This window comes from Strongylocentrotus purpuratus, unplaced genomic scaffold (genome assembly GCF_000002235.5).
Source record: "Strongylocentrotus purpuratus isolate Spur 01 unplaced genomic scaffold, Spur_5.0 spur5_scaffold_8, whole genome shotgun sequence".
In the NCBI taxonomy this organism is placed as follows: Eukaryota; Metazoa; Echinodermata; class Echinoidea; order Camarodonta; family Strongylocentrotidae; genus Strongylocentrotus; species Strongylocentrotus purpuratus.
In genome coordinates, this window is record NW_022145614.1 from 8,341,517 (window position 1) to 8,360,730 (window position 19,214).

General features: G+C 34.7%; 1 protein-coding gene across 1 annotated transcript; it reads right to left on the reverse strand.

Annotated features, from left to right (window-relative positions):
• Positions 1–537: 537 nt before the first annotated feature.
• On the reverse strand, positions 538–14,908 carry LOC100893779. Its single transcript, XM_030976007.1, has 8 exons — positions 14,376–14,908; positions 10,250–10,353; positions 7,575–7,612; positions 6,843–6,885; positions 4,908–5,243; positions 4,323–4,469; positions 3,389–3,641; positions 538–3,115 (listed from the first exon to the last, which is right to left on the reverse strand). Exons 2-8 carry the CDS (start codon positions 10,344–10,346, stop codon positions 2,704–2,706), a joined length of 1,326 nt encoding a protein of 441 aa, XP_030831867.1. The 5' UTR covers positions 10,347–10,353; positions 14,376–14,908; the 3' UTR covers positions 538–2,703.
• Between the last annotated feature and the right edge of the window lie 4,306 nt (positions 14,909–19,214).

Consider the following 19,214-nt stretch of genomic DNA (forward strand, 5'->3'; position numbering starts at 1 on the left):
TCTTTCCCTCTCACTCTCCCTCTACTCTCTCTGTCTCTTCCTCTTCGTTGCTTTAAAAAAAATGTTCACTCACTCCTCTACCCTTTCTTTCCCATCCCGCTCTCTCTCTCTCTCTCTCTCTCTCTACTATTTTTCCTGTTTATCTCTCTTCCTCCTTTTTCTCTCTCTCGATTGCGACGGATATAATATATCACCATAGTACGTGTACACTCATTTCTCGTTTTTCATCCCCCCCCCTCATCTTATCGGGAGGTTCGCAATAACTTCATTATTCTAAATTTTATTCTGCATGGTCATTAAGTTATTCGCCTACCAAGATATTCCGGGAAAAACCTTTTGATGATTTTTCCGATTATAATAACCATTATTAGCAACATAAGACGATATCTCAAAGAGCCAGAAATTAATTTCCTTCGAATGTTTGTAACCAAATACCTCACATACAAAACAGAAGAACGTAGAATAATTAAGTACGAATAAAACCTGTCATCTTAAACATAATAATTCGATGTGGCTACATAACTCTTTTCATGCATTTTGAGCTCTTTATTTATCCAATTTTACAATAAGTTATCTGTACATTGAGCAAAAAGGAAAGAATTTACCGGCAAATTTCTATAAAAAAAGGAATAGAATATGGCACACATGATATGCTTGTGAACTCAGCAAATACTGGCATGGATACATGGAAAGATTATTTATCTTGTACCTTGAAAGTTGCGGATCTTGTAATAGGCCAATTTTCATTATACGTGTATATGTATTATACTTCTACAGTACATCTTTAACACCATTAATATCTTTTGTAACTATAAATTTAAAATAACAACGGAACTCATTATAGGTGATCCCATCTGTATTTAATAGGTTTGAGTTAGAGTTTCCTCTACATTCATTTATTCTCAATAAAAAGAAATAAAGTAAATGAAAAGGTTCGAATAATCGAGTATATAAAATGATTAGAATTAAAAATGTAGGATTAAAAAAGTAAAGGAGGTGCTTTTAGAAGACAAGGCTACTACTTAACATGGTCATAGCAGACTAAATTATATCATTTATTTGTTCCTATAGCTATGGACAAAACAGGAAAGAATAAACAATAACACAGGACAAAACATTAATATAACATTGTAAAGCATAAGTTTTGGTATAATAAAGTAATTATTTACATACACTGTGTCCATACATTATTCAATAAGGTATGGACAGTTGGAAACCGTTGTTAAGGCAGTATAATGCAGATGGCGATCTCTCACTTTAATACAAAATTTAAAAAAGTGGATTTAGAAATTAATTAAAAAAAATTAATTAATCAAAAAGTCTTATAGTTATCGACGATAGAAAATGATACCACTCGTTTTTTTTTTCTTGGTGGTAATAATTGTTTAAAGTTTTTAATTTCCTGTTGTAACAACTTCTTTATTCAAAGAAAAGTATTACAATATACAACTTAGCACATGCACAATAACAACAATTATATTAATTTCCATGATGTATTCATGAAGAACCTAAATGAATTATACAATACGGAAAGAAAGCGAAACGTGTAACAAGTATAAAGTATAAAGAGGGAAATAGAGTAATAGAGTAAATGGGCATGGTGTGACACGATGAGAAACTTTTGTATTCCTTGCGTAAATGTTCACCTATGCGTAATGGCAAAACGCAGGTCCCAGAATATTGAAAGGTCACTAGTCTCAAGGGGAGAGGGTGGGGGACGGGGAAATGCGAGAAAGCAGGGCCCTCGTGTATAGGTGTAAGGAAAACAGAAAGGTATCGTCTTTCATCTGTCTCACCCATCTCCCTATCATTCTTTCCCATCCCCCTGCTTTTTTTTTATTCAGCCGACTAAAAGGGAATGTGCCCCTTGTAGTTATGACACTGTGTAAATTTCTGAGCATTTATACAAGTAAACTTACACATTTAAAAAGGAAATAAATGGTAACTGAAGACAATAACCAATAATCAAAATATTTTCATATCTTATTCCCTCATTGTCATGTAGTTATCATTGATCACTTAGTTTCCTGTAAATCTAAAGAGTATTTAACGATTCTTCAGAGGCCGTTTCTTATAAAGACAATGCTTCCACATCTAGATACATGATTTTAACATATTGCAATGATATCGATCGTTATTCTCTTAATTGGTCAACGTCTTATTGCACAAGTAAATGGAAACCTAATTTTTAAGTTCCAACATCAATTTTGCATTTTATTACAATTACAACACCTCTGCACTAGAAAATGGTTTTCTATTTTTTATTCCGACAGCGCGACGACTTAGGGCCCTTCAAGGTATTAATCCTCGGTAGAAGTAATACAAGTTTGCTATCAAATGATATGCATGAGGAGAGACTCTGAGAAAAACAAAACGGAAAAAAGAGGTGAATTCCCGCTGTCCTTAAACTACTCTCAACCATAATTATAACCATTATCTAATGGACATTTGCAACTTAGCGCTAATTGTAACTTTGTCAAAATATATGAAATATTTCTTTCTTTTGGATACCTGGTATCTGCTAGGACAACAATTAAAAGCCATCTATAATTTCCCCTTTTTCCCTTCTTTACATTCTCACAGTCTGCTAAAAATCATACGATTGTTTTATTTTTATTTTTATATATACATGAATAAACTGTTTGTATTTAAGTAAACAAAAAATTGTTTTGCCAATGGAAAAAAAGGATTTGAAATAAATTATCACTGTGGAACACTCTGACTTGCTTCATTGGAAATGCCGAAAAGGCTGGAATGTAGTGATTCAGGACTCCCAGTTGACTTGACATCAAGTTTTAAATCCTTCACCATCACGCAAGCTCGTGTAGGATCAACCCTGGCCCATACTAACTTGGTTGTTAAAGGCGACGTCTTCGTGTCCCAATTCTGGGCAAAGCTGAACCAAATTGCAGGCAGTCTTAATTTGGTGCCATACTTCGCGCTAGTCTTAAAGGTTTGCTTGAATTTTTCCCAGTTGAAGACCTCAGTCTCCTCGTTCCTATTCAGCATTTTGGCTAGAGAAGAACCAGTTTGTTCTTCAGTATGGTGCCAATAGAGCTTGGTATATGATCTTCTTCTTGCGTAGATGTTCCCTTCTCGCGAGTAAAATTCAACTCTGTAACAAAATCAACATCAGAAACAAAACTGGTGAGATACAAAGGTAAACCACTAGAACTATCAAGGGGAAGGGGCCTCGGGATGATCCGGCAACACGGTCTGACAATCTTGGTAACGGCTGAACATTTTGCGTTACAGAGATGCTTTTTGTATGGCATTATGAACAATCCGATGTAGGACATCAAGTTTTACTATGAAACGATTCCCTTGTCAACACAACACCATTCTCAAAAGCTAGGAATTATGAACTTAAGAGTAATTTATTCCTTACCCTCGATAGAAGTTGTTCAAAATCAACTCGGTGAATTGCTTCTGTTTATCATTACCCCACGGGAACTCTTGCAGGGAGCCGTCCCGTTCATTCTTGATCTTGACTGGAATCGATATCCTATCTACCTCAGCTGTGATAGGTGGTCGGTCTCGGTCTAATGGCTGATAATGAAGTAAGCATCCTCCCTCATTAGTGACGTTTTTCTCTAGCATGGGTGTCGACATGAACTTGACGCTTACCTTGAAATGGTGATCTGAAAAACCAGGAAAAATGGGGACGAAATTTGTTGAAATTTCTTTTATGAGTTGGTATTTATAGCATTTTTATATCTCATAATCACGGTTCAGTCGTTAGTTGCGTTGATTACTATCAGATAGACATGAGCTTTCAGCTACTATGACAGATGCAGACAGTGTATTATTCCATTTTAATGAATGTATGTTGTTAAATCATGCCTTTATTTCTTATAAAAGGAATACATGTGTACATTCAAGACCAAGTCCATGTTCCCTTTCCGAAACCACGGCAGGTCGCACTACATAATTATAAAACATATACAAACAATAATGCATTACAGTTACAAAAATATATCAATCATGCATAATAACAATTATATATTAATCATGTATAGTAATATGATTACATGATTGTAAACTGAGTCCTATATACACTTCTGTCTTAGTGACGTAGCAGGGCGCTTGGACAACTAATCTCACCATCCCTCTCATCAGTAGGCTTGGTAATTCGCATTTCATTTTCAGAGTAAAACTATAGTGTCCCCTCTCCTTCGGCTTTAAAAGGAAAGGCCATCGGGATTCCCAAAATCGTATTCTGGGGAGGGAGAATTGTGACATCAGAACATCACTATAGAACAAGAGAAGGAACATTATAAAGAAATATTATTTAAACAAAAACAATTACAAAAAACACCTACATTCCGGCAACTTGTAATCGGAAAAGTACCCTCCAGCTTCTGCAGTTGTGCCGTTTGCTGTTGTACCGGATGTAGCTTGGGTTTGTCCCTGTCTCTGTGTAGCCATTCTACTAGCCGAAGGTCCCTGGGAGTGGTCATTCGACTGTACTGCATTCCAAAGACAAATAGCAAGGTTTTACGTTGATCACGATCCAAGCTCACATGTTATTGTAATTACATTTTACTTTTACCATGGCACCTCACACTGGCGCACAGCACCTTCATCCCAGGATAGCTTCTAGGAGCTACTGTAAGGGATTGTCAATTCAAGGTTAACTCCATGGTTCATGGTACCATGTTTCTAACTTTCCTTCTGCTGCTAGGGCATATTTTATGATTTCATGAGTCATCTGAATATCTAATATTAATTTTGTGTAAATAAGTGGAGAATTGCTATTTCTTTGCTACTTCTGCTTTGACAAAGATGTACTTTTTTCAAGTCAAACTGTCAACCAACAACAACAAAAAACATACATTTCTTACAAGACATGTTACCAGGTCAATGTAGGTGGCATAATGAAAAGTTCTCTCGCTGGTCATACTCACTTGAGGCATTTCTGGTTGCGTTCAATTCAAAGGATCCAAGGCTCTCTCCAAGTGCATTAGGGTCTGCCATAAGCGTTTCTCTGACATTCTCCGAGTTCACCCGCATTGGATCAATGTCTGCTAGACTGCTGTCAATCCTCTCTGATTGGAGCGAGCCATCATCGGGACCGAAGAAAGGAACAGCGTTGGCCTGTGGGGTCATCGGTGACACGGCGCTAAAAATGGGGTTGCTGAAAGGACTATGGATATCCAAGTTCTGGGAAAAACCTCCATAATTATCAGGATTTACCTGAATAGCTGCTGCTTCCGAGAAGTTTGCCTCCATAGCGTCCATTGCTGTGCACGCAAAACAAGATTTATTTTTTCATAATGTTTTAGCAATCAAGAATTATTGTGACCTGTATAGATCAAAATAGAGAGATGACACAGAATAGAAAACTAAGCATATGTCCGTGTTAACCAATAATGTCAAAAAATAATTACCTTGGTATCTTTTGTACCTAATTTAAATGCGAATGGTAACAATATATATATGCAATTATTCAATTTTCTATTCATATCAATCGAAAAGTATAAATGCGTGTGTGTGTGCGTGTGTGCGCGTGTGTGTGTGTGTGTGATTTTGAATGTGTGTGTTTGTTGTAAGGTTGTTCGTTTTCCATCGCTCGAAGATAACATCCTTAGACATTGTGAGGTTCCCTGATAAATGTTTTCACTTTGTTAATACACTGTCGCTCATTTAGTTGGATTTTTTTTATTTTTTAAAAATCTTCTGTGTCCCATGCCTTGAGCCATAATGCATGGCCGTACAGAGGATTTTTTTATGTTGGGGACCGGGGTAAAATGCAATGAATTATTGATAATATATTGCATTTTATGTTTTATTTTTTATTTTTGGAACTGCCCCCTACCCTAGCCCCCGCTGCGTACAGTCAGGGTTCAGTGGCAAAGCAATGGCCTCGTACCTGTGAGGCGCCAGGATCGAAACCGTGTCGATGTACAATAATAGTGCCCTTTTGTGGGGCATTAATCCTCATTACTGTCATTTATGACTGAAGGGCATAGGCCCCCTATTTCATAAGCATAGTAGCATACACATGTTTTAGCAGTCACGCAAAACAAACACTGGCAAATTATTATTCAATAAAATCTGAGAATGTATACTATTATCGAGATCTATTAGGAACAAATCATTGTCAAAATAATTCCATAAATTGGGGTAAAAAAAATATTCCAACTTTATGAGCAACAGTGTATCTATATTATCAATCAAATTAACAAGAATTATCGTGACCTGTATAGATCAAAATAGAAAGATGACACAGAATTTGAAATCAGACATAGTTATGCCCGTTTTAACCAATTACGTCAAAACACAATTATGTAGGTAGGCCTATACTTTAATTTGTACTTAATTTAAATACAGATAGATGCAAGTATTCAATTTTATATTGATATAAAAGTTAAGTATAAAATATTTAATGTGCGTGTGTGTATGTGTTTTTATTTTAGGGTGATCGTTTCCCATCGCTCGAAAGAGACATCCTTGGATATGGAGAGGTTCCCTGAATGTATGTTTCACTTTCTTTATATAAATAATAAACAACAATGGGTTCAACGATATTTTTAACGATCAGATCACAGCTGGACTATTCCCTTTAAGGATTTCTTAAGACTATATGGTAGTAAATCTATTTTTGAAGATTATTATACAATTTAGAAGCTACCAAAAATCGAGGATATCCACCCATTTTACGTTATCTTATTAAAACCATGATTAAAAGGGGAAAAGAAATCATCTTGATTATAACGTAAACAAATATGTCTTGAGGGCGACTTTGAACGTGTTGAACGTTGGTGCTGTTCAGATGTGTGGAGGGAGGGGGAAAATGGCACACTTACTGGTGTGAGCTACTATATACAGTGAATACGTACCGTCGAAAAATCCGTTGTTTGAACTTGGGCTGGTAAGAATGTCCTGTTGAAAGGAATCCAAGAAATAGAAAAGGTCGGCATGATTTGATTTCATACGATGTTTACATAAATGTGTATATAACATGTATTTGGTGCATATACTGCTGTGTAATAATCACATTTGCATACTTATAAATACATGTAAACTGCCATTAGAATTTTCAATCGCCTCAAAACAAAATTTAAATTTAAAAAAAATTAAAATAATGATAGGCATAATCTTTCTCGAAATGCAACGTTCGTATTAAAACTCCCCAAAATATATCAACTGAGAACAGATTGATATGTGCAATTGAAGTGGAATAGTCCTATATCATATTGCTCATCATCATCCACCTTGTTATTTGCTTTGATATCGGGAGGGGGTGAGTTTTGTAGGTGAGGCCTATAACTCTCAAACTCGACACTATATAGGGAGAAGTATTCCCTTGAAGTGTTCCTACCCTACCCCCGCCCCATCTATATCACATTACGTCCTTTTAAAGAATATTAAGGAACTTTGACAAACTGATACCTTAAATTAGCAAGAATTAAACTTTTCCTCTAATAGAAAAGCCCGTGAAAAATACCTTGATTTAACAAATCTCGAACTTTTTAGGAACTAAAATTTCGGGTTTAGAAAATGATATTACAAACAATTTTCCCCAAAATCTTTGAAAACAATTAATACCAACTTAAATAAATAATATTTACCGAAGATTCAAGTCCATTAAGGAGCGCAATGTCGGCGGCTGTAAGAAGATATGAAAGAATGCAAAGAACGATCGAATTTATACTGCCTATTTTAACAAAATAAATTTAAATTTATAGACGTCATTTTTTTTTTACGATACAGTTATATTTTCCGTTGAACCACTGCGACTTGCAATGGTTTTTAGCATTCAGAGCAAGATGACAACCATTCAATATTACCATTAGAATGGAAGACAGAGGAGAATTTTGTTTGTTTGTTAATTTTTTTTACTTTATTTCAGACGGCTTGCCTTATATCCGAAATTAATTTTTATAAAGCTTCAATATTTAACGCTGAAATCGGTTTCTCTTTTAAATCTGTCAAAAATTCATCAATCTCATTTTAACGAATTCATTCATCGATTTGAGTAATCTTGCTGTTAACTAACGAGATCGGAGATTAAACAAAGATCAATTGTCGATGAAATTCGATACGATACTATACACAAAATTATTCGATGTTGCAATAGTTATTTTAATCTTTTCAGGATGTTCCTCCTTGGAATGAAGTGAAAAATAATATTTTGTTTACAGAAGACCCTATTAAAATATAACAGTCAAATTATCTTGGCAACCCGTTTATAAACATCAGGATTTTTTCTGATTTGAATCCATCTTTGATAGCAACTATTTTATTTTTAAAATAAGTGTCAAGTTATAAATAAAAGTTAATTTGGCTTACAATAGAGCATAAAACAGTAGTGAATTAAAACAATAGATAATTTTATTTATTTTTTATTAAGTGGTTTTAGATTAATATCAATAATCTAATATAGCCTATATTTAGGCTTCATAATAATGGCGGCAACAATTAAACAAGAAATCATCTATTTGTTACATTGTAATAAATATAGTACAATGTGAATATGACATTAAAGGGATCCGGTAACTTTGTCTCAGATTCTGAAATAAAATTCTGGATTTAGCTCATGATGCAATGATAATTATAAACCTTAAGGTCAGTCAGGAGCCCCATGACTTTTACAAGCCGATCGCCTGTCTGATTATCAAGATATTTATGATTGGAATTACAAATTTTGAAAACCGTTCGCCTGACGGTTTTCATAACACTACAGTCTATTGGGGAAAACGAGTATGGTAAAACCGGTCACTCAAAGATTTTTACTTTTTTGAGGCACTTCTTGATCATTTTGAAGCGCAATTTTTTTAGGGCTTCAATATTACACCATATCACAGACACTGATAACACGTAGGGCCGTGTATCTCAGATTTAACATTGTTAAACGATCCCTTTAAACTGACAGTTCTGAATAAGAAAAAAATAATTTAATACAAGCAGGTAGAATAAACAATAAAAGAAAAAGGAGATCAAGGAAATGAAGAACATAAGTATGCTGTACGTGTTATTCCTACAGCTTAATCAATCAACATACCAATCAAATATTTATTTTTTCATTTCCGGTATACTGAAATAGCGGCGAGATAAAAGCAAAATTACAACGAACGAAACCGAAAGTTGTTGAACTGATCTGGTAATAATACTGTCGTCTGGAAGCGCTGGTCTCCCACCCCCCCCCCCCACCCCCACTCCGAGAACGGACGGACCCCATGCGTGCTGCCAAAATGTCCTTTTCGTAACAAAAGAAAAAGGTCGACCCGTATTGACTTTACACACCGGACTTTTGCTGAAAAGGGGGGGGGGGGTGCTGAAAAAGGCTCGTATACAAAAGAAAAAGGTCGAGCCGTATTGACTTTACACACCGGACTTTTGCTGAAAAAGGGGGGGGGGGGTCGGTTGGAACACGCATATGCGTACCCTAAATAACACTGAGTGGGGGGGGGCGGGGCTGGTCTACAAATGTTTCCAATGACAAAGAGTTGAATATGCGGCACTTCAACTGATCACAGAGCAAGAGTGTAGTTTGGTATATTCTTCACAGGTTATATAGACAAACCTGATGCCATAAACTGATGAAGGCAATCCCCGATTTCGTTCTTGCCATGTTTTGCTGATCAGCTAGCTTGAATAGTGGTAGTAAACAAAACGTAATCGCCCTCGCGTTCCTCGATCACAGACTAATCGCAAACGAAAGAGAATGCGAGATGCGCGCGCATACATTAGGGGATTCCCAGAGTATTGCGATATTTGGATTAAACGGTTCTCTTGTATTGAGCAATGACTGTATGCACTTACAGGTTAAATTGAGGACATTGCGCAACATGAGTGTTTACATTTAGTTCAACTTCACGAGCATGTCATTTGGACATGATTCACCAGATCGAGCACAACAAAATCACTATGCTGAATGAAAATAAATATACACTTCGAACTTGGCACGTTTCACAACGGACTTCTATATTAATCGATTTCTTTTTCTTACATTTCAAATTCAATATCTCTATAATCCCATGGATTATAGGAATACGTATAGATTATCCAAAAATCAGATCACTCTGAAGTACAGACTTGCTTCTAGTATAAAGAAAAGTACTTTTTCATGATATAGCGTTCACTTTAATCATTATACACGTATAAAATTATTATCATCATTATTATTATATACATTATAGAGACAATATCCATGCCCCTATCATGATGTTCTTAGATAATTATAGAAATACCAGTATTTGCCTTCAATTATGGCAAAATTCTTGTGATTTTTGTTTTAACCTACCAGTATATTGCTGGAGCCCATTCGGGAAAAATTCGTCATATACATCCATGGACTCTGGGATTGACGACTGATCATCTCCGTCATTCATGATGGACATTATGTGGCTGGATGAAAAAGAAAAAAAATGATTATATATGAAGGCATTTTCTAGAAAGAAAAAAAAAGAAATTGAACTTATAAAATTCTTTCTAAAGATATATAGTACGACAACTTCGCAGTCCATATTTAGATATTGACTTTCGAATTTAATTTTGTTAACGTTAATTTGTATTTTTAGGTTTAAAAACATTTACATGTATAACCATATCTGTCGGGGGGGGGAGGGGCTTATCACATCCACTTAGTTCAAAATCATGTACTCTTCCTTTTTAAGTTACATACTTTTTTTCGCAAATGATACTCTTCTACAGTACAGTGTTCATTGCTATACCATAATTTTCTAATAATCCCAAATAAAATCAATGGTTCTGTCTTTCAGTGTCAAATGGCATGCGCATCATTTAATTAAAAATCAACCAATCGTTAGGCATGTAAAGATACGTCATTTCGTACTCAAGAGCATTATATCCTAATAGGGCTATGTGGCACGATATTTTGTTTTTTGGGGGAAAACCGCTGCTCGGGTTTTTACCCAACTCATGTATTGTCATATTACCAAGCAAGACTGTAGAATGGTGAACTGAATGAGGCAGTTTCGACGTCGTCGTCGAAGTCGACGAGCAATGATTCAATCGACATCTGCGAATGGTAAGAACTTGAATGATATTTCATGTGGCCTGAATTCTGATCATAAATAATCAATGTTGACATCTCTTAAGATATTTTTTCTAAAATTGTTCGCTTTAGCTCTGTGAGCTAAAATTGCTTTGATAATTAATTAAAATTATACCCGCTTCTGCATAAATAAATTATGTCATAATAATGTCATTAATAATATTTCTAATTTGTAACTTACAGAATCTTCAAGAGCTTATAATTTTAGACTAAATGTCACGTCTAGTAGCTGATGAGATACCAACTTGTTGCAATTAAATGGAAATCAAACTTCTAAATGAAGGTAATTCGAACAGGAAATTTTGTTCAAATGTTAGTAGTAATACAAACAACTGTGTATTTATTAAATTGTATATTTATATTTATTTATATTTCGTGTGTTGCAGTTTATTCATTAATAGGCAACGAGACAACCAGTAAAAAAATAAATAATAATAACATTAATTTTTGTTGAAGCAAGTTTGCGATACTAGCCTATAAATCCAGTTTCTAGGTCAATACTTATTTGGAACCTTATATTAATATATTGTTCATCAATTGCGTCTTTTGTTATGTTTTATCTCTGGTTTCTATTCTTTTTCTGTTTAGCTGGGAGTGTGATAGATTCTCGGTCACAGGGTGTGATTATCTCATAAGGTACTTAGTACATGCACGCTTGTAGACTCATAACTTTTTATATGCTAGAGAGCGAGCAGTCAAACGTACACGAGTAAGTCTCTCTCTATCTCTCTTTCTCTCTCTCTCTCTCTCTCTCTCTCTCTCTCTATATATATACCCCTCTATCTTTCTCTCTTGTAACACGTATCTTGTTGTCATTTTGCAATTGCAATGACCTTGTACATGTACCATTTGGCTTCAGTATTAACCATTTTTGTATCGCATATCAAGATTTTGATAATAATAAAAAGCGTTCAACGGAAAAACCCGAGGGAAATTGCGATTTGAAATTATTATTGACATATAATGCTTACGAGTTGGTAAAGGTCATGAAAAAGAGTAATCATTAGTTCTAAAAAAATTATCTTAAAGTCATTTCTTTGAAATCTGCAACACTTACTATCAGTTCGTGACTTCAATTTTTAAAAATATTTTAATGGTATACATCTGCTTTAGAACGAATCACTGAACACAAAGCGGCCTACTTTAGAAAGCTATTCCAGATAAAAGGACACGAGTTAAAATTTTGCCGTAATAGAGCTATCGTGTCATAACTATAAAAATGGCTAAGGCCTTTTAACAAACATAACGGCCCGAATTCACAAAGGAGGTTTGTCGACAAACCTTGGTTTTCGTACGTCATATGACGCGTTTTTACGCGTATTTTACAAACCTGGTTTGTAAAGAACAAAATGAGGTTTGGCGAAACAAAAGGAGGTTTGTCGAAAAATCTCCTTTGTGAATTCAGGCCAACGAGTTTTTCGTCACCGCCCGACTCCTTATTGGCCGCCGCCTCCTTTTTTTCTTACACGCGTCGTCTGCTCGGGAATACCACAGGGAATCACCAACAACAACAAAAAGGCTATATGATTTACATTAGATCTAAATAGCTTCTATAGCTAATACAAGCTGAACACATGTACATTTTTTAGTTTCTGACTTTTGAAACTTGCTTAGCAAATTGACTGATATGATACAAATCATTTGTTATGGCGTACAATCAGGCGCGGATCCACGTGGCGATTTTTCCAGCCTGGCCCCCCCCCCCCCCCAGCCCCAAAACTGTTAAAAATATAGAATAATAACGTAAATTTAAGCTTTTTTTTCACCCACACACAAACAAATTAGTGGTTCTCCTTTTTCCATCACCCCCCCCCCCCCCCCCCCACAAACACACAACAACAAAAAATGTGCTCACCTTCAGATTGTTTTAATATTTGTTTTTAGGCCGCCATCCTAGTCAAGCATCGCCTATGATTGCGTTCCTTGCACTTTTTCCACAGATAGTTTGGAAAATAATTTTAATACATAGGCCTAATAATATGTTATAGAAATATTAAGTTTTGTTATAATATGTATATTTGAAAAAAATCTTTTAACAAGATACAAGATATTCTATTTGGTCTTTGCAAACATGAAAGTTACAAAGAAATTTGGTTTCCTTTGTTATTATTACATTATCGTTTGTATATTTTGTATTATACCTTACGTTTTATGTTCTTTGTTATTCAGTTATTATATCTGGAAAATCAGAAATAAAATAAAATCAATTCAAATACAATAAAAATTCTGATACAGGCCTCATCGTTCTATTAGCGCTAGACTGCGGTCTAGAAATAATCGGGGAGGGCACTATTGGTACAAAGGTCGATGAAGTGAATAATTTTATTGTTTGAAATTGATACTGGACAACATTTCCGTGGTTGGTAATACGTAGGGGAAGCAATAGTAGACCTACACAAAAACACTCATTATTCTACGCAGTAGTATACGCACCTTATTGATCTGTATCATTTCACACAACTTCGTAGCATCGATATACTTTTATATTCAAACATACGTTTGTACTCATGGTTAATTCATCATTTGAATATAGGAAGTCCACAACTAGCAACCTTCAATTATGTCCCTTTTTTTAATCAATGAATTTCAGAAAAAAAACTTTTAAATAGAATTAAAACGGATTAACGTAAGGCCTATTCATTATGAGTATGTGGTCGACTCCATAACATTGGCATGTAAGACTGTCAGCTTAGAATTCAAGATTGAAGGACTAAACAATTATATATTGATTCTCCCGCAGGGTCTGATAGATTATAATGGTAATAATAATATGGTAACGACTTTCATTGAAAAACAATTATGATACACCTTATGCTACGGTCACAAAGGTTCTCCCTGTTTTTCCATTGTCTGTAAATCGTTCGTACGGCGTTCGTAGCAGTTCGTAATGGCATTTGTGACCGAGGCTTAAAAAGAAATCATTCCTTTAAATCAATTTGCAAATACACCGGACTTGCCCTTTAAGTAATACATTCTTCACACAAAAGTTGATGAGTCATTGGTTATTTCTTTTCTTTTCTTCTCCAAACTGGATGTGTTGAACATGGACAGTGAGGCTATTCACATACCATACAGCACGTGGTGAATTCGAGTAAGTAAAAATGATACTGATAGTGATTAGAAATCGAGCTATTGGTGAAAAAGTAAAAAAGAGATCACAACGAATTCTATATAACATCAGTTCAGAGTTCAGAGGTCGGAACAAAAAAAATCTATGTGAATATTTTTAATAAAAATATTCTTTATCTTGAATGGATCAAGTTTGAAATTGAAAATGAATAATTGTTGATTATAAGCAAAGGAGGAAATGGCCGAGTCATTTCCCAAATCAGATAATGAAATCTAAACTTACCCTTATTTAAATAAATAATAGTGATGATTCAATCGGGTTAATGGCTGACACTGTCCGCCCACGGGTCAGCTGGACGTAAGGTCAATCGCATTAGCTAAGACGAGTCCGAAGTGGAATGAAACAAAATTATGTTTCACAAACTCACCAATCGCGTCTGAGTCACTACAAGTAATTTCTGCAATATATAGAGAGGAATTTTCTGTCTTGAGTCACTTCGAGCTCTTTCTAACGCGATATCAGCTAAAAATTACACCCTAACTGGTGGGCTGTGTCGTCTGTTTCTGTGGAGAATTCAAGTGCTTCGTCTGGCGTATTTTCTAAATATAAACCTTCTCCGTGAAACAGTTGTGCTATATATTCCGTTTAAATGCACGAATGAGACGACATCGGAGGCTACGTACTTCCTGTTATGTTCTGTTATTGTCAACAGACTTTCTAGTACATCAAACAGTTATTCCTAGGACACGTATTCTAAATCAGCACAATGTAGACATTACGTTAGCTACTGTGCATAACTATGTAGGGGTTTCCCATACCCGGTGAAGATTCCCTTTTCCAGCATTTGTAACGGGGAAGTCCCGAATTTTGCGAACGAATTTATAGAGGGCGCCATTATATCTCCTATCTCTTTGTATATATAAATATCGATATGTGGAAATAATAGGCTGCCCGTCACTTATTATGCCTAGTCAGCCTCTAGAATTGTATTCTTTATGTGATCTCAATGTACAGGGTGATGGATTTTATGATGCCCTCGTATGCCCGGTCTTTGATAACATTCGTAAGCAGTATTTAAAGAAATGTTAATACAATAAATTGACCTAACATTATCAAATTTCATTCACAATTAAAGAACCTTTCTAAATTTGGTAAAATCATTAGGACCAAGTTTTGTTTAATAAACAAAACAAAGCAATAGAGTTAGACCCTTAATATCTACATGTACATGCATATAGATATATACAACACATTTTCCCCCACTTTTTTTTAGTAAACTATACATACCTTTAGCTCTGAAAATATCTTATATAGAGTATATAGTTTTACTTAAGTAGTTTGTTTAATCTTTCCTTTAATTTATTGTGTATTGTTCGCTGCCAAAAAACTTTCTTTCATAAGACTTGCCTTTTTACCGTCTTCGTTGTAAAATATCAATGTTCTATTATTTTTTAAGAATGAGCAATAAATCGGGTAATCCCTAAGCTATGACATAATTTTTCACATTCTACATGTCAAGTTCACTGGCTTATATATTAGGTTAACAGACTATTGATAGACATGGAAACCCCCGAAATGTGATAGTTATATTCAGCAGCAAATGTTCAACATTTAGTAATTTTATGTAATAAAAAAGTGACGTGCCAACTTGTGGTAGGACCCGTTTATTACACATTCATAAAAGCGGTAAAATATTTGGAACGATCAATTTCCGCAGTGCATTCCCCTTATTCGAGAAGCAACTTCTTTAGATTTCTTATCAAAATTTTATCTTTTAAAGTGTAAAGGCTTCCAGCATAAGTTGGAGCATCGCATTTCTTCAAATATTATTCTTAAAAATAATGTTTATGGTTATTTTTCAAAAAAATGACGCCATAAAAACTACGCATATCAAAAGTAAATGCAAAACACAATATCATTGTGAATCACAGCTGAATAGAGGACATCTTAATGACTCTGGTTATTAACCCTTTGCTTACTGGAACCTTGTCGACCCTGTGTTAAGTCTATAGGAATTAGATAATTCAGTAGTCAACGGGTTAAAATATGGTTAGAATGTCGAGTTATATAGCTTGACATCATTTCGATCGAACGCTCGTCGCTTGGAGTTTCATATTATGTCAACTGTCCCTCGACTAGTTTGGCGCTTCTTTATAAGCGAGGTATTTACCTTGCTCGACGCAGATGGCGTGTGGACGGTATTTTTGTTTGACTGACCCAGTAACTGTTCATGAGCAGGCAATCAAGACAATAAAAAGTCCCCTATCCTGGAATCAGGTACAATTCAGACATCTGGAACTTTCTGCCCATTGTAATAAGAAACCTTAGGACATTGTATTCATTTAAAAAGGCAGTTAAAACTGTGTTATTGTCTAAGTATTGATCCTGTCGTGTGCAATTGTAATGTATTCATGTTCCTGTGTACATTAACTGTACATTCAACAATGATGTGTAATCGTCCATGACCTAGCATCGTTTAGCCATTCATGAATGAACCTGCATTCAATCAGCAGATGTACGAGATTTATTGTATTATTACCAACACTCCTTCTCTCCCCTTTCCTTTTCTTCTCTGCAAGTCACTCTTTTCTATTTTTATTTGTTATTGTTGTATTAAAGTTGAGGGCTGCGGGCACGTCAAGCTACTTTGCTTATTTCTCTAGCCCTCCTGCATCTAATGTTTGTTAATTATGCATTCAATATATTTGTTTAAATTCGTTTATTATCTGTATAAAATTATATACACTTAAAATATTGTATCAAACCATATTATGTTCATGAAAATGTATGATGAAAAAAAAGAAAAAAGATGCAGAAACAAATTATTCAAAATCAAATCAAATCAAATCAAATAAATTGTTTCATGATACAATTTTACATATAACGAATACCGCACGCTGGTTTAATCATCCACGGAAAATAAGGACCTCAAACAACGAACCTTGAGAGAAATAATTATGAAATCTTGGTATCTGTCATAAAGAATACGTCTAATGGGCGAATTTAAACGGGAATAATCATCTACATTCTATATCCTGCTGGGGCCGTCCCCCCCCCCCCCCTCTCTCTCTCCTTTATAATGTTTCTCTCTCCTCCTATTTCCCTCTACTCTCTCCGTCTCTTCTTCTTCGTTGTTTTTTTAATTAATTTTTTACTCTCTCCTTTACTGTTCCCCCCTCTATCTATCTCTCTCTCTTTCTCTCTCGCTCTCTCTATCTCTCTCTCTCTCTCTCTCTGTTATAATGTTTCTCTCCCCCCCCCCCCCCCTCTCTCTCTCTCTACCACTTATCCTGTTTATCTCTCTTCCTCCTCATTCTCTCTCACTCTCTCTCGATTGCGACGGATATATATATACCACCATAGTACACGTACACCCATTTCTAGTCTTTCACCCCCCCCCCCTATCGGGAGGTTCGTAAAGAACCTTATTATTTTAGATTTTATTCTGCATGATCATTGAGTTATTCACCTACCAGCATATTCCGGGAAAAACATTTTGATGATTTTTTTTCCCGATCATGATAACCAATATGAGCAACATAAGACGATATTTATTATACCCAGAATATAATTTCCTTCAAAATGTTTGCAACCAAATATCTCCAGGCACATACACAAAAGAAGATATCAAGCGCATAAATTATTCAAAAAGGATAAAACATGTCTGCTTGAATATAATAATTCGATGTGGCTACATAATTCTCATTTTGAGCTCTTTATTCATCCAATTTTACAATAAGACTGTACAGTGAGCAAAAAGGAAAGAACTTATCGGCAAATTTATAAACAAAAAAGGAATAGAATATGTTACACATGATAAACTTGTGAACTCCGCAAATACTGGCAAGGATACATGAAAAGATTATTTATCTTGTACCTTAAAAGTTGTGCATCTTTTAAGAAGCCAATTTTCATTATACATGTATATGTATTATACTTCAACAGTACAACACTATCAGTCTCTTTTGTCACTATAAATTAGAAATAACAATGGTCTCAATATAAGTGATCCGATCTGTATTAAAAAGGTTTAAATTATATATAGTTTCCTCTATATTCAATTCAGCTCGTCTAATCGAGTATATAAAATGATTATAATTACAAATTTAGGATTCTAAATACAAAGGTAGCTCTTTGAAAAGGCAAGGCTTTCCATAAACTATTAAACACGGTCATAGCAGACTATATTATATCATTAACTTCTTCATTTAGCTATGAACAAAACAGAAAAAAATTAACAATAACACAAGACAAAACATTAGTATTACATTGCAAAGCGTAATTTTTGGTATAACAAAGTAATTATTTACATACAACGAGGTATTCATACATAACTGTTTGGGCAATATAATGCAGATGGCGAGTATTTCTCATTTTAATACGGAACTAATACAGTGCATTTGAAATCAATGTAAGAAATAAAATATGAAGTTAATTAAACAACAAGTCCTATTTTATTTATTTATTTCCTCTCATAGGGTGGATGGCCCTTTCAGCACAGCTGATTTTCAAAGGGGTCCACAAACATAAAAATAACAATAACATATACAGTGAATTAGACAATAATATGTAAAAACGTTGCAAATGCAAGATCGACTAAAGAAAATGATAATCCTCCTTTTTTTTTCTTGGTTGTAATAATTGTTTAATAATAATAATTATTATAATTGTGATTTTTTATAGCGCATAAAAATCATCGATGACAATACTATATGCGCTTTACACTATTACATTCACACAACTTACATTATCACATACAAATTACATATTAGGCCTTCATTATGACATAGCAATTATAGAAAATTAGGCTTTTAAGATTAAAATAATGCCTAGTCTATCCAATTTTGCGAATGGCCGTGACAGCTGGCTAATAAGTCTTGGTTATGTGATCTGACATTGATAACACCAATGTTACGGGCTTATTAGACTGCAGGGATATTTACTACTTTAACATTGACAATTAGAGAATTTAGTGTATTAGGAACATATCTAACCGTAAAATGTATCACCTCAGTCTTTAGAACCATTGAAAAGTAACATGTTCTTAATAGTTGACCACAATATTATGTCTTGAATGTAGGTATCGATACGACAAACAGCTAAGTTACTACTACTTGAAGG